Source organism: Rattus rattus, chromosome 5, assembly GCF_011064425.1.
Source record: "Rattus rattus isolate New Zealand chromosome 5, Rrattus_CSIRO_v1, whole genome shotgun sequence".
Taxonomy (NCBI): Eukaryota; Metazoa; Chordata; class Mammalia; order Rodentia; family Muridae; genus Rattus; species Rattus rattus.
In genome coordinates, this window is record NC_046158.1 from 4,792,986 (window position 1) to 4,814,727 (window position 21,742).

A 21,742-nucleotide genomic window follows, 5' to 3' on the forward strand; every position below is an offset into this window, starting at 1 on the left:
TAATGAATTGTCCCCAGTATTTGTGGGGAAGAGTTAGGGTGCAAGGTCCTCATTGCGCCATTCAGTTCAGAGTAAAGAGACTTCCTTAGGAAGTGGCCAAAGTCAAATAGGCTGCAGAAAGCAGTGTCCGGGCTCCGAACTGGGCCTATGTCACCTCGGGCAGGAGCAGGTCAGTAGCGGGGCCACACTCCCCCTTGGAGCTTGGACGCCCTGCAGCGGCCTCGCGGGGAATTTCAGGGCGGGGCGGAGCCGGGGCAGTGATGATAGTCGCGAGGTCCTCCCCGGCGGTAGGGGGCACTGTAATACACATGAGCCCTCACAGGCCCTCAGGACAGGAAGTAGGGGTGGTAGGATAACTTCCGGTGCGGAACTGAGGCCTGGGAGGACGACTGCTCACCGGCGCGGGGTCTGAACCGGTAGATCGGGAGGTGGTGGCGAGTGGGTATCCGGACGCGCGGCCGACGCCATGCCGTTCCTGCACGGCTTCCGCAGGATCATCTTCGAGTACCAGCCCCTGGTGGACGCCATCCTGGGTGCCCTGGGCATCCAGGATCTGGAGCGGCAGGAGCCTCTAGATGAGTGAGTCGCTGCGGTCCCCTGTGGTTGTCGCGGCGGGAGCGGGAGCTGCGTGGCTGCGAGCTCGAGCACCAGCCTGAGGCGGGCTCGCAGCGTCTTGCAGGGCAGAGGGCCTGGGCCCCGGAGCCGCTCCCTGTGCATGGATGGCGGAGGAGAGGTCCTGGCTGAGGCCGACAGCGCTTTTTGCAGACAGCAGGCCTCTTCGAGAGTCTCTGGGGGAAGCAAGCCGGTGTGGTCCGTGTGCCCTGTGCAGACTTCCTTGGGTACTAGGAGCGCTACGCCTTCAGAGTGCTTGTGCCACCGAGACAGACCAGCACCCAGACCAGCACCGTGGGGTGGGATGCAGGGAGTAAGGCGGGGCAAAGGAATAGCACTGGGAGAGTCATGAGCCGGAATTGCAGACTTTCAGTCTCAACAAGGATGTCTTTTCTAAACCACACTAGCTCGCTCTTCTGCGGCCTACTCTGTAAATGTAGTGCCAGGCGTTTTCCAGAACTCGGAGGCGGGGCAGCAGGGCTGCACAAGGCGCTACTGCCCTCCCTTGGCAGAAACTAGCATATTCAAGAAGGCTGCTCCAGATAAGCGTTTGGTCAGATCTTGGATCCCACCTGTTGCAAGAGGTCTGGTGGGTGAGATTAGGGAGAAGAGCAACTGAGGAGCATTGGGACAAGAAGGTGACTCTGAAGATGGTGTCTGAGCCATTGTCCAGAGCTGGGGCAATGTATGGAGTAGTGTCCAGGCCCAAGTAGCACTTAGTAGGTAGTTTTGTCTAGGAAGGGTGAGAGCTTTAGGGCCACCCTCGTGGTGGTATGAGAGAGGACGGGACAGAGCCAGGCCTTTGACAGCAAGCTGAAGGATGGCTTTGAAGTCACTTCACACTTTTGACTAAGAAAGAGTTGTGTCCCACAGAGCATGGGCAGTTTGTGTGGGTGATTGTGGAAGGGCACACAGGCTAGGGCCACTGGTCCCCAAGAGTTCCCACTTGGTCTGTTCTGCCTCTTGGTGCAGTTACGCTTCCAGTGAGGAGAGCCGGATCCTGGTCCTTACGGAGCTGCTGGAACAGAAGGCCCACTCTCCATTCTACCAGGAAGGTGTGAGCAATGCTCTGCTGAAGATGGCCGAGCTGGGCCTGACCCGGGCAGCTGCTGTCCTCCTGCAGAGTGGGGCCAACCTCAACTTTGAAGGTCAGCAGTGGCCTGAGAATGGGGGTGGGGGCGAGCAGGGCTAGGCAGTCAGCCCTTGCCTCTGCTTCCCCTCTTGTCTTTGGAGTGACTTCCCATGTTCTTTTCCTTTGGGTGGCTTTCTGGGGGCTCTTAGCACCTCTCCTCCCACATCTTCCAGATTAATCCTTCTGCTGTGGAGAAAGTACACTGGCAGTGCCCAGAGCTATGGGAAGGTGATTTTCTCTGAGCTGTCCTGCAGGTTTTGCTCTGGCCCTAGAGGCGGGGAGATAAGCCACACTAGGCATCAGTGACGGCAGGCTGCCTAGGTTCCTTAAGCGTCAGGTCAGGGATGATGAAGTGTCAGCCACCTGCCTTGTCTCTGGCTGTCACCCCAGGAGGTAGGAGACAGGTGGGGCTGCCAGTGCTGACCCACCGCATGCTTTTGTGTCTTTGATTGGAGAACATGCTCAGAGGATGCAGGAAACTTGGGATCCTGCAAACTACAGATGGGGGGATTGGGGGAGGGCGTTCCAAAGCTCATCCACATGGTCAAATGGCCTGGCTGTGAGACACATTTGGAAGGCTGAGGCAGAGGGATCTCTGGTGACCTTGAGCCCAAACCAGGTCAGGGCTACCGGGGCTGGTCGTGCTGCTGAGCTTGAGCACTCTGCGTTCTCCTCAGGACAGTCCTGAGGAAACTTCATCTTCACGCCTGAGGTGGGGGTGCCGGGGAGAGTCTCTGAGGCTAGGTCCTTCGAAAACAGACTAACCCGAACTTCCTTGCCTTCAGACCCTGTCACCTACTACACAGCCCTGCACATTGCTGTCCTGAGAAACCAGCCTGACATGGTGGAGCTGCTGGTGCGCCACGGGGCTGATATCAACAGGAGGGACCGGGTAAGGGTCAGCTCCAATCTTGGGCATGATTAGTAGGTTCACCAGCGAAACCCGCCCCAGGCAACATGGCTGCTATCCCCTTTGGTTCAGATCCACGAGAGCAGCCCCTTGGATCTGGCCAGTGAGGAACCTGAACGCCTGCCCTGCCTGCAGCGCCTCTTGGATCTTGGAGCAGATGTCAATGCAGCTGACAAGAATGGTAAGAGACGGCTCAGAGGTTAAGAGCACTGGCTGTTCTTCCAGAGGTCCCGAGTTCAAGTCCCAGCACCCACACATGGCGCATCACAACTGTCTTTAACCGTGGTTCCAGGAGATCTGATGACCTCATCTGGTACAGACGTACCTCATGTAGGCAAAGCACTCACACGTAAAGTAAGAAGAGTGCTGTGGTGGGAGGCTGGCCGTCCCAGGGACTGGGTACCTGATAAAGGTTCGGGAAGGACAGGCAGGTGTCTGGGTGCTGGCCCCAGTAGGTGGCATAGCCACAGCTGGCACCCAGGCAGAGGGTGCCAGTCTGCCCGAGTCCAGAGAGTGTTGTCACTGTCTGCATACTGCCCCGGGAGGCGTCTTTGAGAGGTGAGTATGCCCAGCAGGTCTCGCTTGGCCCTCTTGTTCCTGTTTTTGTGGGGGAGGAACGGAGCCAGCGGCTGGTCCCTCAGCCCTGAGAACCCTGCTTCCACCCACCTCTGGGCCTTATCTTCCCTCTCTGCTCCTTAGGGAAGACAGCGCTGTTGCATGCTCTGGCCAGCAGTGACGGGGTGCAGATCCACAACACAGAAAACATCCGGCTCCTCCTGGAGGGAGGTGAGGTTCCCCACCTGCCCACACTGGGGCAGCTGCGCTACACACACACACACACACACACACACACACACACACACTCTCTCTCTCTCTCTCTCACACCTCTCATTTCTGTTCCCATGGCTCTTCCAGGGGCAGACGTCAAGGCTACCACCAAAGATGGGGACACTGTATTCACATGCATCATCTTCCTGCTCGGTGAGACCGTCTGTGGGGACAAGGAGGAGGCCCCAATGATCAACCGCTTCTGCTTCCAAGTCACGCAGCTTTTGTTGGCCCATGGTGCCGACCCCAGTGAGTGCCCAGCCCACGAGTCCCTCACGCACATCTGCCTCAAGAGCTTCAAGTTGCACTTCCCACTCCTGTGCTTCCTGCTGGAGTCAGGGGCAGCCTACAACTGCTCCCTGCATGGTGCGTCCTGTTGGTCTGGCTTCAACCTCATTTTTGAGAGGCTCTGCTCGCACCCGGGCTGCGCCGAGGATGATAGCCATGTTGAGCTTCTGCATAAGGCTGAGACCGTGCTGGACCTCATGGTGACCAGCTCCCAGAGGCTGCAGCTGCCTGAGAACTTCAACATCCACCCAGTGGGGGGCTTGGCAGGGAAGATCCAGGCCCTTCATGCCTCCCTGAAGCAGCTCGAGAGCTACCCACCACCTCTCAAACACCTGTGCCGGGTGTCCATCCGGCTGTGCCTGCGACCGTGGCCTGTGGACACCAAGGTCAGAGCGCTGCCCTTGCCGGACAGGCTTAAGTGGTACCTGCTCAGTGCACACAGTAGCCCAGAAGACACTTGCTGAGGGATCCCAGGATAGAATGATCTGGGGTAGCCAAAGCCAGCCCGAGGGTAGGCCTGGCACCTGTAACCGCCTTCAGAGGGTTCTTTATCTGGGCAAGGTTTGCCCTTTTCTGCTATGAAACCACTAGGGGGTGCCCTGGAGGCCAAAGGCATGGCTGCCTCCAGGGAGATTCCCACCCCCTCCCTCTCAGTATTTTACAACTGAGGGGCCAGGGCAGGCAGGATGCAGCCGCCCTCTGTATTAGGAGCTGACTGGACCATTTGCAGGGAACTAGGGGCCAGGCCCCTCAGAACTCTGGCAACTGTGGTTGGTCCGATGGGGGAGGCACATGCCTGGGTCTTTCCAGGGGCAGTGCCAAAATTCCTGGGCCATCCAGTTAGGCCCTACCTGTTCCTGCCACCTCGGACCTCAGGATGCCTTGGAGGAGCTGGGGACAGAACCGAGGCCAGCACAGGCTGGCTGGTCTGGGTTAGAGGCCTGCCTGATCTTGTCGTCTTCAGGGCTCTGGCACTGTGGTTGGTGGTCGTTCTGCTCATGCCTCACCCAGGTCTCAAGGATGGTGCCTTGTTTAAGGGCATCACGGGAACAGCAGGACTTTGTGAGGGGTCCTTCAGAATACAGTGCTGAGGCCAGAAGCCAGCCCTACTCCAGTGCCAAGCCCTCACAAGGTCTTCCCAGTAGGTTTGGCTTTCGGTTGTATAAATGCCTCTGGGAATGAGCAGAGATGATTAAATATATTTATAAGATTAAACTCTGTGTCTGTGTATGACAATCTGACACGTTCGAGTGACTGACGTCCATCCACACACAGACTGCCTGGGGCATTTGAGAACAAGGCTCACCCTTTTATTGGCTGCACATGCCTGTCCGGGAGGAGCTACAGGCTGCTATGACCCATCACCAAAGAGGATTTGGGGCTGTGACCATTCCCGTAAGTGGTACCTTTTGGCGGGTACCATGTGTGGCTTGCCTGGCTGTCCTGAAACACAGCAGTCCACACACTTCAGGTCCTAGGCAACCAAGTGAAGTCTTTCCCCTTAGGCGGCTGGTCCAGTGGGGACAACTCAGCTTCCCATAGGCCCTGCAGGGAGTCGCCAGGGTGCTTTGGAGTGACAGGGCTGCACTGCCCCAATCCAGGGCACACCTCCCCTGGGGCTTGTCCCTTCCCACTGGAGTCATTGGTGGGTGGCAGGTGTCTCTTGGCCTGCCAGCTGCTGGCCCTGGCTTCATCTCAGGGCGAAGCTGTAGACGTGATAGATCTCATCTGGCAGGTTCTCCTGGCGCTCCTCAGCCAGGAGGCTGAGGCCTGCACTGCGGATGATCCGGCGGACCACCTCGAGGTCACGGCACACACTGCTGTCCACATCGTCCAGGATCACACCCTCCTGGGCCATGTTGTCTTTGATGACAATGATGCCATTGGGGCGCAGGCCCCGCCTGCAGCGGCGCAGAAACTCAGCCAGGTGCTGATCCGTCAGGTGGCCTAGGGAGATCAGAGGTGTGAGCGTGCCGTAAGTGTGCCCTTAGCACAAGCCCAGCAAGCTGTTGTCTCTCCAGCTCTCCAGCTCATGTCAAAGGAGACCAGAGTTCAGACATCACCCACACAAAAGCACAGAGTTAGAAGCTGGGATTTAACCTGACTGGGTGCCCTCCATCCCTGCCTGACACTTGCCCATCTTACCACACACCCTTCCTGGGCCTGGATTGGAGGGTGGAGAGGAAAGCCCCCGAACCAAAGGGCCAAGCTCAGAGTCTTCACAGCAGGATTATGCAGCCCCTCATGAGGAGGCTCGTGCTACAAGGTCAGCAGCCCTGTGTATAGCATTCTGGATGAATTGTTAGGTCACTCAGGCATCCCCTTGTACTGGCTGGTTTTTGTGTGTCAACTTGACACAAGCTGGAGTTATCACAGAGAAAGGAGGCTCCTTTGAGGAAATGCCTCCATGAGAGAGATCCAGCTGTGAGGCATTTTCTCAATTAGTGATCAAGCTGGGAGGGCCATTGTGGGTGGTGCTGTTCCTGTGCTTGGTAGTCTTGGGATCTATTAGAGAGCAAGCCGAGCAAGCCATCAGTAACCAGCACCCCTCTATGGCCTCTATGGAAGTATAAGCTGAATAAACCCTTTTCTCCCCAATTTGCTTCTTGGTCATGTTTTGTGCAGGAATACAAACCCTGACTAAGACAAATTGGTACCAGAATGGGGTATTTTTTTTTTTTTTTTTTTTTTTTTCGGAGCTGGGGACCGAACCCAGGGCCTTGCGCTTCCTAGGCAAGCGCTCTACCACTGAGCTAAATCCCCAACCCCAAGTGGGGGTATTTCTGTGACAACCTGACCATGTTTTTGGGAGGACTGTGGAAGGACTTTGGAACTTTGGGCTAGAAGAGCCACTGGGTGTTCAGAGCTCTGTGGGATGTTCTGTAGAAGCTTGGAAGATAATGTTGAGAACAGTGCAGAAGATGGAGGCCTGGCTTGTGAAATTTCAGAGGGAAGATTAAAGACTCTTATCAGGAATGATGCTGTGTTGATTGTGAAGATTCTGTGGTTTTGGTTAGCTGGGGCTGAAGAATCAGCTGTGATTAACAAGATACCAGAACTACTAAAGCGAAACCTTTGCGTCACTGGACGATTGATGCTGGTCAGCTGGAGCTGAGAAATTAGTGGTGATTAAGAGACCAGCATTACTGAGGGAAACTCTTCTGGCAAGTATTTTCTGAGAGCACAAAGAGGCTGTGTTCCAGAGATAGCCAAGGTTGTACCTCATGCTGTGGCTGGATTTGGTAATGTGTAAGAGTCACCCGGGTGGTACTGGTTTTGAAGGCATAAAGAGCAACTGAGGCTTGGCACTGTGAGAGGCCATGGAAGGTCATTGGTGAAGGTACAGCCTCAGGTGTAGTTGATGGCCCAGGACTGAAGAGGTCATACAAAGGATTTGAGGCTTGGCCCCATGAAGAGAGCCTATGAGTGGCTGTTAGTGAAGCCTAGTTGCAGTGGAAGACCCCAGTGTATGGAGATGCCAGAACCATGGGATGATCACCAAGAACAATGGCAGCAGTGGAGTGGATCAACCTGAACTTAGAGTGCTACAGAGGGCAGAGCTGGAGAAGTGACGCCAGCCCTTTGCAGGAGCCCAGAAGATAGTGAGTGGATCCCAGACATTGGACAGTTAGATTTTGCTTTTGATTGTGACTGTGTCCTGACATTTTCCCTCTTGAAGTCAGAGAGTATTTTAGTGGAGCCCACAGTTAAGAGTCTTTGAACTGCAAGAAGATTGAATTTCGAAAGACATTATTTTAAAGGGATGGAAACTTCAATATGTAAGAATATGTAAAGACTGTGGGACTTTTAAAGTTATTTAGATCTTAGGGATGAATAAGACAGTAAGGGTTGAGGCTTAATAGTGATGTGTTTGTGTGTCAAGTTGACAAGGGGTCAGTTGTACCGGCTGCTGCTTGGCTGGCTTCAGGTATCTCCTCATGGTCCTGGGAAGTGGGAGGGAGCTGAATCTCAGCTGGCCAGCTCACTGCAAGAGCAGATCCAGGAAGAGCAATGGGACCCTTACCTATCACCCACTGGATCCAGATCACGTCATAGGAGCTGGGCTCAGGGCTGAAGTCCTGCAGCCCACAGCAGAAGTAGTTCCTCACCCTCTTGCCCTCTTCCCCCAGGTAGGTCTTGGCTTTGGCCAGAAAGTCTTCCGTCACGTCGACCATGTCAACCACCCTGAAGAGCGGCAGGAGCAGGCGCTTGGTGATCCTTCCAATGCCAGCACCACAGTCCAGGGCACAGGAAGTCCCCGTCTTGTTTGGGCCTTCCTAAAACACAGGGACGACATATGACCCACAAGATACCACAACCGCAGGGCCCTTCCTCTGAGTCCCAGGAAGCCGAGTCAGGCACCTGCACTGGTTTGTCACAGAAGGGCAAGCGGAAGTCTTTCTCAGGTCACTTTCAAGGTGACAGCTAGAAAAAACAGGTGCACAATCTGCTCTCACGCCAGAGCTCCCAGGAGCCCATAGGGTGACAGAGTTAGGGATGGCCCGTGGGGGTGTGGAGAGAGGGTAAGGGCCTCCTCCAAGGCTCACCCCTGGGCTGCACAGAGCTGAGAAGGGAGGACGGTCACCACCCACAGCCCCCACACTCAGGCCCAGCAGTGACTGTTCCCAGACTACTAAGTCCCTAGTGCGTGGCCAGCTTCTGACTTGTGGCCCTGAGACAAAACTCACGGTCCACAAGTCCCACCCAATCACCACCCAGATCTTCAGGGCCTTGGTGGCAGCCACCAACAAGATGAGCAGAGAACCTGCAGTGTGGTATGTGGAAGTGGCTCCCCACACTGCCCCGCCAGAGCCACAGCCTCTCCTGGAGAGGACATCAGACCTGCCTACCCTTAAAAACCTCTGCAGAAACTTCCGGGAGCTGTTGAGGTCGATGTTGGAGATGTGGCCATACCCCCCGAGCATGCCGTCCACCGTGGGCGGAATCTGCTTCCAGTAGGTCTTGGCCTTCGAATAAAACTGTTTCTCATCTTCGATCACCTCGCTTGTCATGACGTCACCAGCTGCACAGTTACCAGCCACTGCTCTGCTCCCCTGAACACAGAAGAGGCAGGGTCAACGGGGCACTGAATGGTAGGAAGCCCCTAGTGTACAGGCCGTAATGCGACATCCAGTCGCCGAGGCAGCCCAACACCCCGGACATCCATGTGACTCTCTTGACCTCAGGACAGGCAAAGGCCACAGAGCACGGTTCCCTGACTTCTGCTATGGACACCCCAGGAGGCCTGAGCAACTTCCTTCCCTTTCTACTCCCTCAGTGGCAAGCGAACAGGTCAGGGAGGGCCAGCCCTTCATTCCAGAGCACGTTCTCTGCCAGGCACCAGACTGTGGCGATAGGCAGGAGCTAGGCACAAACAGGACCCCAACAGGAAGAACTAGGCTGGCAGCACCCACGCCAGCTTCCACACCATGTGTCGTGGAAGATGCAGGATCACAGCTGTGGGAGGTGCTGGCTCCCCTGTGTCCCAGCTAGTGCGAGGATCGGTGTTCACAGTCCAGCAGGAGACAGGGAAGCAGAAAGCTGCTAAACACAGCAGAAAACAAGGGCCCCTCCGTCCTTACACGGTTTTCATAAAGGCCTGCGGGCCCCTGCTGGCCCCTGCTGGCCCCTGCTGGCCCCTGCTGGCTCCTGCTGGCCCCTGCTGGCTCCTGCTGGCCCCTGCTGGCTGAGGAGCTCACGAAGCTGATAGTCACTGAAAACTAATTAAGTGTCCAATTCACGAGGAAACACCCAGGACTAACCTGAGGGTGTCAGGGGGAAGCGGATACAGCGGTGGCTGTGCTGAAAGACACTGGACAAGTGTCGGTCACTGCTCAGCCACTGTCCAGCACCCGGCCTTCCCCTGCCACCATTACCCACTGTACAGAAGAGAGACCCGGGGGACATAGAAACTAAAAGCCCTGCCCAGGTCAAAGGGTCCATGCACTGCTCTCCCCACACACACAGGCGGCTTTTCCACTAAAACACTGGCTTCACAGGGCAGGACCCTGCCATTCACACTTCACACCACGACGGCCCTCGGCGTCATGTCTGCCAGGCTAATGACAAAGGAAGGCCCTTAGGAGGCAACCGTGTGTCTGCTTGGAGAGCCAGTGAGAAAGCTAGGATGCTGCAGGAACATGGCCAGCCTTGGGGCTTCAGGTCTCACCCCACCTACTTGGATACCACTATGACAGGCGGTGTCACCGAGCACCTAAGTCACACAGCTCGACACTAACAGTCAGCGTGGGACTCTGGGAGCAAAAGAGCAAAGCCAGAGAAGAGAGCAATAAAGAGGCTCACACCAGAAAGGGGCCCCGTGGGCTGCTGGGAGGTCCCTGCCCAGTACTTCTGTGACTGGAAGGGGGAGGGAACACAAGAGCACAGTGGCCTTATCTGTCACCAGCCCCCACCGCACCACAACCACACTCTTTGGGACAAGGGCTTGGTGTCAGAAGAAGACGTCTTACATGGCTGTACTGCACCCCAAGAGGCCCTTGGAGCAACAGATTGAGGGCCCTGGTTCTAAATGGCACCCTCCTTTACCACAATGCCCTGCCAGCAGCAGCAGCAGCACTGGCCCAGGGAAGACAACGGCACTGAGAACCGATGCCCTGGCCCACAGAGCAATGTGCAGACCGGCAGGTCCCCCAAGAACATCTCCTCTACCAGCGGAGCGGTACTGTGGCTTGAGAACCAGAGACATGGCACATGAGCCATCACCATGTACTTGATTGGGGACTGAGAATGACCTGGGACAAGAGGGCTGTCAGGAGCCTCTCTAGGCACCACAGCAACTCTGTCACAACCACCAGCAGCTAGGACAATATTCAGGCCTCTTCCACACACACGAGCTCTGTGCTGGCCCCGCTCGCACTGGTGCCCAGCAGCCAGCCTTCCTCGCTGTCCCTAAGTCCTAAGAAAATGTTCAGACTGATGTTCAAAGCCTCCTCCAACGTGAAAACAACGACTTCAGTTATTTCCTCATGGCCCATGCAGCACACGGGCCTGCAGCACACGATCTGGCCCTTACCAGGTGAGAGGGGAAATGGGAGACACCCACAGAAGGGAGCACACTCCGCCTCTCTGCTGCCTCCCAGTTTGCCCGCTCCTCCGAGCGTCTTCTGCGGTGCTGGAATTCAGCTGGGCTTGCTAGTTGGCGGTAGAATGACTGAGCGAGGGAGCATGCGCGGGGGCAGCCATTTCTCACTTTTGGAGGCTCCTAGACCCCTCAAACCAGACAACACTACTATTACCAACAATATCTGTTGTTTTACTAAAAGCCTGTGGCATAATTCATTTAAATGCCACAAAGTCTCTTGAAAAAATCTAATTTACAAGAACCCTACTAGCTACTAGGAAGCAGCTATGGGGGAGGGGTGGGGCTGGAGCAGGGGATGAACACATCCAGACTGGGGAATGCAAGTCCTGGGTTGATTTGCTCTTACAGCCAACTCGGGAAGAAGACACATGCTTCCTGAGGCCCTGTCCCAACATGGCCCTCTAGTGCCCACTGCGTGGCCTGAAGGCTCCTGAGAATTAGGGAATTCAAGAGAGACATCCTCCCTGGGCAGAGACACACATCTTTAATTCCAGCAATAGGGAGGCAGAGGCAGGTTGATCTCTGTTGAGTTTGAGGCTAGCCTGGTCTACATAAGGAATTTCAGGTTAGCCAGGGCTACAAAGAGAAACCCTGTCTCGTAAAACAAAATAAAGCGAGAACAAGGTTTTCCCTACTACATGAAACTGCACGATCATGGACAGGAAGGGTCAGGGCAGTGTGGCTGGGTGTGCTAGGCTAGCTCACGGGCAGACAGGCCTCGTGCTCATGGCAAACTGTCACCTGTACATCCCTGGAAATCATCTAATTACGTCACGCTCCACCCGGGCCTCGCTAAGTCTCTGTTCCCAGGAGAAGAAAATGTCTACACTATCTGCGGCAAGCCTGTATGGCACCACAACCTGTGACATCCTGTTAGAGCCTGAGAGCAACTGGAGGCTAAGTGGACAAAACCTGCATTACGTTGTGGCCCCTCTGTGGCAGCATGGGGGACAGAGCCTGTTAGGAATCTGTGTGGACAGCAGTTGGCCCTGTGTAAAGAGCAGAAAGGGGGGAGGGGCGAAGGGGAGAGAGGGGGAGATGGAGACACAGAGGGAGGCTGACCAGAACCATGACAGGTTTTAATATAAGCTAAAAGGTATGTCGGGTGCTGGGTATGGTGTCCCAGCACTCCAAAGGCTGAGACAGACGAATACCTGGGTTCGAGGCCAGCCTGGTCTGCACAGAGAAACACTCTCTTCAAAAACAAAAATAGGTCAGGCGTGATGGTGGAGGGACTCAGGAGACAGAAGCAGAACTGTTCTGCTCCAGGCCAGTCTGGTTTACCATGAGTCGCAGACCAACCTCGGCTACACAGCACCAGTGCTGGTCCCACCAGTGCCGAGCGGTGTTAGTGTCGTCGGCCGCGGGACCAGGAAACAATGATTCATGCCAGTTTTGATTCTGTGCTCCGAGTTTAGCGCTCTCCTCTAACCTCCGGTGGACCATGGCCAGGCTGTTTCTGACACTGGCTGAGTGGCTGGTGTAGAAGCAACGTTGCTGACCCAGGGCCTGGCAGAGCCCTCCCTGTTCCAGGTGACGTAAGTCGAACCCCCTTGTTTTGTGGTACCACTTCAGCTAACGAGACCAACGACTGCTCTAAGTGATGGATGGGCTTTTGTAGTTGAGAAGATCTGAGCCTATAAGGTTGTTTAGGACCGGAAGTATTGATCTGCCTTGACTAGGGCTGTGGCACCAGTCACGATTCCTGCAGCTATGCCGGACCCCACTTGCATTGTGAGGACTGCTGAGCCCTGAATCTCTTCTCCCCTTAGGATCCAGAGCTGTCTCCATATAGGAAGGTGAGAGAACTTGAGAGCACGGGAATGGATGGAGTCAAGGGGTTAAGCCTGAGGTGCATGTAAACCAAGTTCCACTGGGGCGCACCAGGTATGTCGCTGGCCTCCATGGTATGGGGGTGACTGCAGAGATGTTTAAGGTGAGGGAAGCTAGTCTTCCCACTTGAGGTTATAGTGGAGTTAACAAAGGTAAAGTCAGCAGTCTAAGCAGGACAGATGTGTGAGGGCCCTGGGGAGGGGCGTGACGATGGGGGTGAGCGGGTGTGAGAGGAGGGATCTGAAACCGAGGCTGACGTTGTGGTTTTTACCATGTGTTGGCATTGCCAGTACTGCTGGTTCTACAGCTACAGGCAGGTTCCAGATGAGAGACTGTTTGAATTGAAAGAGGAGTCCTCTATCGTGTCCATGATATACCATGAAGCCCCAAACCTTCCCAGCCTCCCAGCCTCTGCTTTTGTCCCTTTTCCGTTATCGAGATGGAGATGGGGCTCCTCCTCCCCTACGTCAAGCCCACCAATCCCCTGGGTGTCAGGTTCACTGTCCTGCCTACCTGGATAAGACCCCGATTATTAGGGACCCATGGGGCGTTGGTCTCACAGCCCCGTATACGGCAAAAGCAGCTTTCCATACCTCGGCAAGTCCCACAGAGCTGGATGGCTGCAAGTTGCTGTTCTTGGCAGTCCTGCCCACAAGTTGGCCTAGCGCTCTGCAGTTCCTGATATGACAAACAGCTTGAACCCGGATCTTTCCATACATATCCGGCCAGGGCGCAAAGGCCTAGGTTAAACATGGGAAAGGTGGTATTGCGGAACCAGTCAATGTCAAAGTCTGCACCTCTAAGTCTCCTGGGGTTCTCTCGGGGCCTGGAAGTATCCATTTGGCGGTAACAGCTTGTTAAAGGTTTGTCTGCTGAAGTCTGATCTCCAAGCAGAGCAGTGTGAAGATGGAACCCTCTGGAGACCAGTTGAGGCGTGCCATCGTTTAGGGTGAGCAGCAGGGCGCATGTGAGGCGGGTTTTTGAATTCTTAGCTTAAGTGGGTCTAGTGGGTGGGTGGCAGCTCGCCATAGTCCAGTGCTGGCCTCGGACGTGTAGTGGCCTGGGCCTGCCTGTGGGTCAACAGGTTTTACATGGGAATGGTGTATCCAAGCCGGGACCTTGTCGACCTTGACTGTTCTTGGTGTGGTCAGGATTACAGTCTATGGTCCCTTCCAGCCAGGCTCCGATGTCTCCTTTTGGTGCCTTTTGATGATTATTGTACCTGGAATGAGGCTTGTAGGGAGGAAAGAAACTTTTCATCAAATTCATCAACGACTTCTGCTTCTATATCGGGCAGCAGAGATGGGGTCCTAGTGCGCACAGCTTCAAAAGGGGTTAATCCTAGAGAACAGGGGAATTCCGAATCCTAAAAAGAGTGAGTGGAAGGAGAGACATCCAGTCACCGCCAGTTGAGGGTTAATTTAGTGAAGGCCTCCTTTAAGGTTCAATTCATTCTGTCTACTTGACCTGAACTTTGGGGATGGTACTCACAATGGAGTTTCCAATTTGTCCCCACAGCCTTGACTAACTCTTGGGTTACCCGAGAGGTAAGCAGCCAGATCCATTGTCTGACTGCAGGGCAGGGAGGCCATACCTCAGGATGATGTCTAATTACTTCTTGGTCACCACCGCCGTGGTCTCACGTTTGGTGGGGTGGGCCTCTGTGCACCCTGCGAAGGTATCTCTCTACCAACACTAGCAAGTGCCTGTACCCGTCTACCTTAAGCTTGACTTCTGTAAAGTCAATCTCAGGTCGAGTTCCTCTCTCTTGTCTCCAACCTGGAGGTCTTCTCCCTGCTTGGCGTTGACTGTGCGGCAGGTCGAGCACCAGGCCATGGCTTCCCCTGTTTCTGGCCTTAAGTCAAAGACTCTAAGGTGCACTCTTCGGAGTAGGTCTTCAAGCTTTCCTTCCCTAGGTAGGTGCTCTGCCGTGTCTGCCTGATTCTCTGTCTCGCCAAGTCTGAGGGGGAGCTAAGCCTTCCATCGTGGGGGTCCTATACCACCCCTCTTCCTTGTACGCTGCTGGGCCCGTCTGGAGCCTCTTAACTCCTTAGAGATGTAAGCTGGGACCTCAGGCAATGTGGATGTCACCGTCCAGGGCATCCAGGCCATTAGGGTAGTGGTGACCTGGAGTGCTGCCTCCTGGCCAGTTGCCTCTAGGGATGGCTCTGTCTCCCTTTTGGTGTCCAGGGCAGTGCACGACGGCCACTTCCTCGGGCAGCCATGCTGCTTGCAGAAGGTTCAGGATCTCCGGCTGTTTTTGACAGTTTTTCCTTCTGAGGTGAGAAGCCTTCTTTCCTTGTAGATGGCCCCCACGGACATGCGCAGTTACAAACAGGCTATCTGTGTAGAGACTGAGTCTTTTCCCTTGGCCTAGCTGTAGGGCCTTAAGGTCCAGTCTGTCCCTTGTACGTGGCTCAGAATCTGAGCAGTCACGTAAGGGACCGTCTAGGCCCAGGCCAGAGAGCAGGGTTGCCAGGTTAAGGGTGCTGCTGGTGATGAACTTGACTCGGGGAGAGCTCAGGAACAGAGCCTGGTAATGGGCTAACCTGGCACACTGGCCAGCCACCTGTCAAGGACCCTTCCAATGGCTAGTCACCTCAAGGGTCTGGACCAGAGTTAGCTTGTCTGAGTCTTTGACCAGCTAGGCTATAGCCGCTATTATCTGAAGGCACAGGGGTCATCCAGTCACCACTGGGTCCAGTTGTTTTGACAAATATGCCACTGGTCTTCTCCAGGCCCCGAGAGACTAGTTAAAGACCCCTCTTGCTAATCCTTTCTCTTCTTCCGACTTGGTGACATCTAGCAAGGCCTGTGTAGGATCATCTCGTAGGTGTCTCCTCCATGTGCTCAGTCCATTGCAATGGAGCCTCCTCCACAGGGTACCTCATACAGAGGGCAGCCAGCTCAGCAAACCCAGGATTCCAGCCGACCCCAGGAACTCCTTACTCCCGGGAGATCGGTGGGTCAAGATCCCTAGAATAGTCTCTTTTCTTGCACATGACGGCCCTCTTCCCCTCATCTTGAGTTTGTAGTCCAGGCTACGTGGCAAGGAACAAGGATACCTAAGTCCCTTAAGTGCCCGATGTGTGTGGGAGGTGGGGGGTGGGGTGATGCCCAGCTTGGCTTCCCTGGGCATTAATGGATTCAGGCTGGCATTGCATTAGCCCTCAGCTGTTACCCGCAAAGTGGTCAGTGCTTGGCCAGTCCAGATGCCCCGTTTCTGCGCAGGCTTCTGGGATCTCTTGAATCCAACACTGCAGCAGGCTCCCCTGTTACCCTCCTTTCCCCAGAGCTGGGGGCGGGGTGTGTCTGTGAATAATCTGTGCCCATCTACCAAGGCCATGGCGAGGATGTGTGTGGCTTTTCCTTCCCGTCCCAGGTTGGAATGAAGTGGATATGGGCTCCCATTTTAGTCAATAAGACTCTTACCAGCAAAGGGGTATGGGTACTTGGGGATGACTGAGAGAGTGTGATACCTGTTCATTTCCCAAATCTACCAATCTTGGGCAGTAGTCCACGAATATTGGTCCATCTCCATCCCCAGGCCTGTCTTAAAGATAATAGTCCCAGAGGTTGTTTTAGGATGGAGTATTGTGTCCATGTCCAACAGACACTTAATGGGCTTCCCTTCCACTTTAGGGTTACCTGAGGCTCAGGGAGGGGCGCCGAGCCCCATCTCCCTAATCTCTCATTTCCTCTAACTCCAGCACCTTAGCCTCCGTGGGGGGTTTCTACACAAGGCATTCACGTTCCCAATGTCCCAATGTCCCAAGAAGGTACTTACAATGAGCACAGGATCTCTCTGTAACCCTGACCTCATCCTCCCTCCTCTTTTATTTGTATTTCCAAATGCCACCTTCTTTACTTGTCTTTCTCATTAGGCCCTGCAGATGCCGCCAAGAGGATCTTGGCCAATCCCTTTGCCGGTTTATCTCCGGAGTCCCTCTAATGTTATACACCTTTCTTCCGAAACTGTCCTGCCTCTGCAACTTACAATGCATGTCTGGTGTTGTCTGGTTGACGAAGGCCACATTTACCACTGACTGGTCCTCTGTGGGTTCTGGGTCGAAGGGAGTGTAAGCTCAGTAAGATTTTAGCAACCATTTCGGGAAGGCCCCTGGTGACTCATCCCGTTCCTGTCAAACCTGGATCACTTTGGGCAAATTTGTGGACCACCTTGTGGTGGCTCGGACAACCCTCATTTCCGTCTGGGGTCAGACCTTTAATCTCTCCCTACCTGTCATTTGTACTTGGTGTACGTTCCATTTCCCTACCGGCTCTCCTTGCCAAGGCTCCACCACCCCCACCCCTGTTTCCCCTCCTGCTGTCCCCTCCCCCAGATTTATTTCCTGATGGCTGGTAACAGGGGGCCAGAGGGATAACTTCCTCTTCAACATCTCCTGAGGGGAGCAGGATGGCCTAGGCACCTCTCCACTTCTCTCCACTGTCATGGCCCTAGAGGGAGGAAGGGAGGGAGGGTTTTAACCAGGCAGGAGGCTCTTTCACTAGGGCCTCTCAGGGAACCTGGTCCAGGGGGCCTGGCTTTCCATAGATAACATCCTTAACCCTACAGATGGTGGGGAGGTCACAGGTTCCCGTCTTTAGGCTATCCCACACTGAAGGTGGCCAGTCATTTCTGCAAAAGACAGACATCTTTTTCTTTTCTACATGAAGTTCTTCTCTGGCTGCTAATTTACAGACCTCCTTGAAGTGATCTAACGAGACTCAAGGGGGTGGACTGGTCTGGCCCAATTCTAGGATCAAGACAGTTACAAATAGAGACACAAACGGACAATACAAACAGAAATGGACGGGTGCAGCACGTGAAAAAGATCCAAAATTGACAATGAAGACCTATAACTTGAGTGGGTTCCGGCTGCCCCGTTACGTCGCAGCAACTACCTGTGAAATCAAGTCCCTTTCAGGTGGGACCTTCAAGTCTCCTTCAAGTGGGTCAGAGAGATGTAGATTCCACTGGTGTGCCTGCCTGGACCACCTGGGACCTCTAGTAATTAGCTTAAGCCACTCACAGAATCAGACTGTCTGGACATATAGGGTCACAGACAGAGTACTCACTTACTAGCCAGCGACCAAACACTCAATGTGATGAGGGTCTCAGGGGCACTTCCCAGCCTATGCACCAAAAATCTGAAAACGCCACATGGAGACCACCATTCACATATGCAATTGGCAAGAGTGTTTTTATTTCAAGCAAGCAAGAAGTCTGCGTGCAGACAGAGGGAGGCCATTTTATAGGGAGCTAGGGGAATTCTGGCTAGGGTTAAGTAATCTAAAACTTTCCTGGTGGGTGCTAGAGATGTTACTTGGGTCAGTTTCTGATTGGCTTGTGTCCTGGTGGTCAGTGCACTGACTGCACTGTGTTATCAGGAACATTTAACCACAGGATGAGAGGTCCCAAACCGTATATGCACCCAGCCCCAATGGCCCATTCTGAGATGCAAGATTTCCCCATTCTTGTGGTTGTCTCCAGGTTCCTTGGACGGGGGATTTATTGGCCTTGTTCTTGGAATTTACGGTCTGTCCCTGGAGCTGGTGACTTATGGCCTAGCTCCTTAGACTGATGACTTAGAGAGGGTTTTATGGTCAGCTCCAGGAACAGATGTCCTCCCTTTTGAAGTCAGGTGGACCTATAATGGGGCTCCTGTCTTCCTTTCAACAGTAGGGTGGCCTGGATTGGTGGCTCTGCTTACTAGCTGTGCAAGCTCAGACAGGACCCTTACCTGGCTATGGTGCATTTCATGCCTAGACTCCTAGCATTCAGAGGCTCAAGAGATCAAGACTAGCCTGAACTACACAGTGAGACACTGATTCAAGGAACTGAAACAGTTCAGTTGGCAATGTTTGTCTAATATACACAAAAGCCGGGGTTCAAACCCTAGGGTCCTCAAAATTGGACATACTGTGCATGCCTGTAATCCCAGCACTTCAAAGACTGAAGCAGGCAGGTCAGGAGTTCAAAATCATCCTTGGCTACAAAGTGACTTTGAAGCTAGCCTAGACTACATGAAACATTGTATCAAAAAATAAAGAAACAAAAGGAAGAAACAACTTGGGCTGCAGTGCACAGCTCTCACCATCACTCAAAATAAAAGAATAAATAACAAGTAAGATACTCTACTATAAATAATTCTTAATATAAACTAACCGGATTTCAACAGGCTGTATTTCTTTCCCTTATGCTAGGCCCCAATAACTACACAAAGACAGCCAAGATTTATTTAAATCTGCATCTCAATAGCTGAGCAGTTAAATGATCTACCTTAGCCTTCTATGGTAATCTGGCTACCACCCAGTCCCATCCCATGTGATCTCTCTCCAGATCCTTTCCTCAAGGCTCCAAATTCTCCATCCTCCTGAAGACATGAATCTCCCTCTCTCCCAGTCTCCTTCCTCTGATTGGCAGATGTTCCGCCCTAATCTCTATTCTGCCCAGCCATTGGGTGATCAGCATTGATTGACAAGGCAGGGAATAAATAGTAAAAACTGTTTACACAGACTTAAGACAGGAAGTTCTTGGTATAAGCAATGCCATGTCCACATTGAAACAAGATACCAGGGCAGAGAAATCAGTATTTGAATAACACAGGAGTGAACCTTACACTGTGTATAAACACATTATGCCGACCCTAGACGTCAATGTTGTTCCTCCTCCTCTTCAGTATGAGACTATGGCTGGTTGGAACTCACTCAGAACTTCATAGAAGGGCTGTAGTAATTAAACGAGCCTGAGAATCCCCAGGCTCCACTGTGTAGGGCATATACTCTCTTGAGCATAGAGTTCCCCATGATCAGACATTCGGTGAGATGGCTCAGCTGTTAGAGCACTGGCTGCTCTTAGCATTCTAGTGGAGTGGCTCAAAACCACCAATCACAGCAGTTCCTGGCAATCTGATGCCCTCTTTTGGCCTTCAAGAGCCCCGTACTCGTATGTACAGCTCCCATAGACATACATTCAGACAGAAAAATATTCTTTTAAAAAAGTCTTAAACACGGGGGTTGGGGAGATGGCTCAGCGGTTTAGAGCACTGACTGCTCCTCCAGAGGCCCTGAGTTCAATTCCCACATGGTTGCTCACAACCATCTGTCATGGAGTCCGATGCCCTCTTCTGGTGTGTCTTAAGAGAGTGACAGTGTACTCATATACATAAAATAAATCTTTAAAAATAAATCTTAAAACACTTTTTTTTTCTCCTTTCTTGTTTTTGAGATAGGATTTCTTTGTGTAGCCTGCTGCCCTAGAACTCACTCTGTAGACCAGGCTGGCCTCAAACCCAGAGACCCACCTGCCTCTGCCTCCTGAGTGCTGGAATTAAGGCATGCACCACCTCCATCCTGCTCAAACATAACTAAAAAGATCGAGTAAGGAAAAAAGTGTTAAAACCTCCAAATTACATAGACCCTGGTAAGGGTGGGACCCACCTATGAAGTCACGTGACCAGCGCACTGATGTTTTAAGTCCAGAAGATGCTAACACAAACTCTCTCTGTACGTCCAGAACCACCACACAGCTGCAGACTCTGACCTTTTGATTATGTGACTTCTGGCCTTCAGCAGAGCATTCCACAAGTACCTCACACACCACAGGCACATGCACACACACAGAGGAAAACCAGCTCAAGGAAATAATGTGCCTTAAAACACCACTTGGGAAAAAAGGATCAAAAGGAAGGAGACAATTCAGGCTTCTCGCTTAGTCCTGGGTCCTAAGCATTAATTCCCCAATCACTGAGTGACCATTACTGCCATCAGCTGCCCCACCTCAGCCAAGGCCTGGGACATCACTTGTTCTAGGCCCTTATTGGTGGAGCCCCAAAGCTCGGACTTTTCTAGACCGCAGCCTCCCCGAAGAGAAGCTGACCTTGGCCTCAAGGGCTCATGACAGTAGCTATGTTGGACAGAGCTGGGGGCAGTTAAACATGATAGCAACCCGTGCAACCAAGCACTTAGCTGCGAGGACGTGAGCCAAGCACGGCGCCGATTCCTCACACCAGCCTTGCAGTGGTTGCTTCCTTATCTCAGAGGGGAAACAGAGGACTGGAAAGTGATTTACGGGCGCAAGTGAGGATGTGTCTTGCCAGCCTCCAACAACGTGGCTTCCCCTAAGCCAATCTGTGGTCACCAGAGTCCCTTGCCCGGGTCTGGTCGGTGAACCTCCATGGGACGTGCACGTGGGCCAGAGCCAGGTCACTTGACGACAGGGCCTCACCGCTTCGGGCAGTTGGGGTGAGCACCCCCCTCCTCCCTGGCCGCGCGTCCCCTCTGCCAGCCTCGTGCTACTCACCTAGGTGGTGGCTCCAGGGACTCGAAAGACAAGAACGGGTTGAGGAGGAGGCTGGCAAAGACCGTAGCCCACGGCTGCCGCCACCACTCTACCGGACCAGACACCTCGCGGCCTCTGCCTTTGTCCGCACACGTCACTTCCCTGAGCCTGGTAGGGGCCGGACTCAAGCTCGCTCCGCCCCAAGGCCAGTTCACCCCGCCCCAAGACTGGCTCATCCCTCTCCACAGAGAGATAGCCCCGCCCCAGGGCCCGGTCGCCGCGTCCCACAGCCAACTCATCCGGTTCCATGTTCAGATCCTCCCTCGCCACAGCCAACTCGGCCCTCTCCAGGGCCAGCTCACACCTCTCCAAGCCTAGCATACCCCGCCCCAAGGCCGGATCACCCCGCCCCACAGCCTGCTCACCCGGCACCTCCAGATCTTCTCTCCGCATGGCTAACTCGCCCCTCCCCACGCCTAGCTCGCCCAACCACACGACCAGATGGTCCCGCCCCTTGGTGAATTCACCCCTCCCCATCCCTACCTCGCTGATGCCCCAAGGCCAGTTCACCCCGCCCCCAGGCCAGCTCCTCCAAAGCCGGATCGCCTTTTCCTGCGGGTTCCTAACCCAGTTTTTTGCCTATGCGCAAAGCCCTTCTGGACTTGACGATGAAGAATCCACAGCTGGTATCTCCGGTACTAAGTACGTGTACCAGCTCACTTGAGGGTGTAGCTCTTTTAAAAGTCCGACTGA

General features: G+C 53.9%; 2 protein-coding genes across 10 annotated transcripts; one reads left to right on the top strand and one right to left on the bottom strand.

Moving 5' to 3' along the window:
- Positions 1-346: 346 nt before the first annotated feature.
- On the top strand, positions 347-4,985 carry Asb6 (ankyrin repeat and SOCS box containing 6). Of its 2 annotated transcripts, none has more exons than XM_032902834.1 (6): positions 347-579; positions 1,585-1,760; positions 2,530-2,636; positions 2,727-2,835; positions 3,354-3,440; positions 3,570-4,985. In XM_032902834.1, the coding sequence occupies exons 1-6, from the start codon at positions 467-469 to the stop codon at positions 4,232-4,234; spliced, it is 1,257 nt and encodes a 418-aa protein (XP_032758725.1). In that variant the 5' UTR covers positions 347-466; the 3' UTR covers positions 4,235-4,985. The 2 variants fall into 2 exon arrangements, with proteins under 2 accessions (XP_032758725.1, XP_032758726.1); XM_032902835.1 differs by having other exon boundaries at positions 382-657.
- Positions 4,986-5,054: 69 nt separating this feature from the next.
- On the bottom strand, positions 5,055-21,441 carry Ntmt1 (N-terminal Xaa-Pro-Lys N-methyltransferase 1). Of its 8 annotated transcripts, none has more exons than XM_032902841.1 (4): positions 21,415-21,441; positions 8,685-8,824; positions 7,795-8,043; positions 5,055-5,717 (listed from the first exon to the last, which is right to left on the bottom strand). In XM_032902841.1, exons 2-4 carry the CDS (start codon positions 8,758-8,760, stop codon positions 5,461-5,463), a joined length of 582 nt encoding a protein of 193 aa, XP_032758732.1. In that variant the 5' UTR covers positions 8,761-8,824; positions 21,415-21,441; the 3' UTR covers positions 5,055-5,460. The 8 variants fall into 8 exon arrangements, with proteins under 8 accessions (XP_032758732.1, XP_032758729.1, XP_032758730.1 ...); XM_032902838.1 differs by having other exon boundaries at positions 7,795-8,047; positions 8,621-8,824; positions 21,415-21,435; XM_032902839.1 differs by lacking the exon at positions 21,415-21,441 and adding an exon at positions 21,011-21,165.
- Positions 21,442-21,742: the final 301 nt, after the last annotated feature.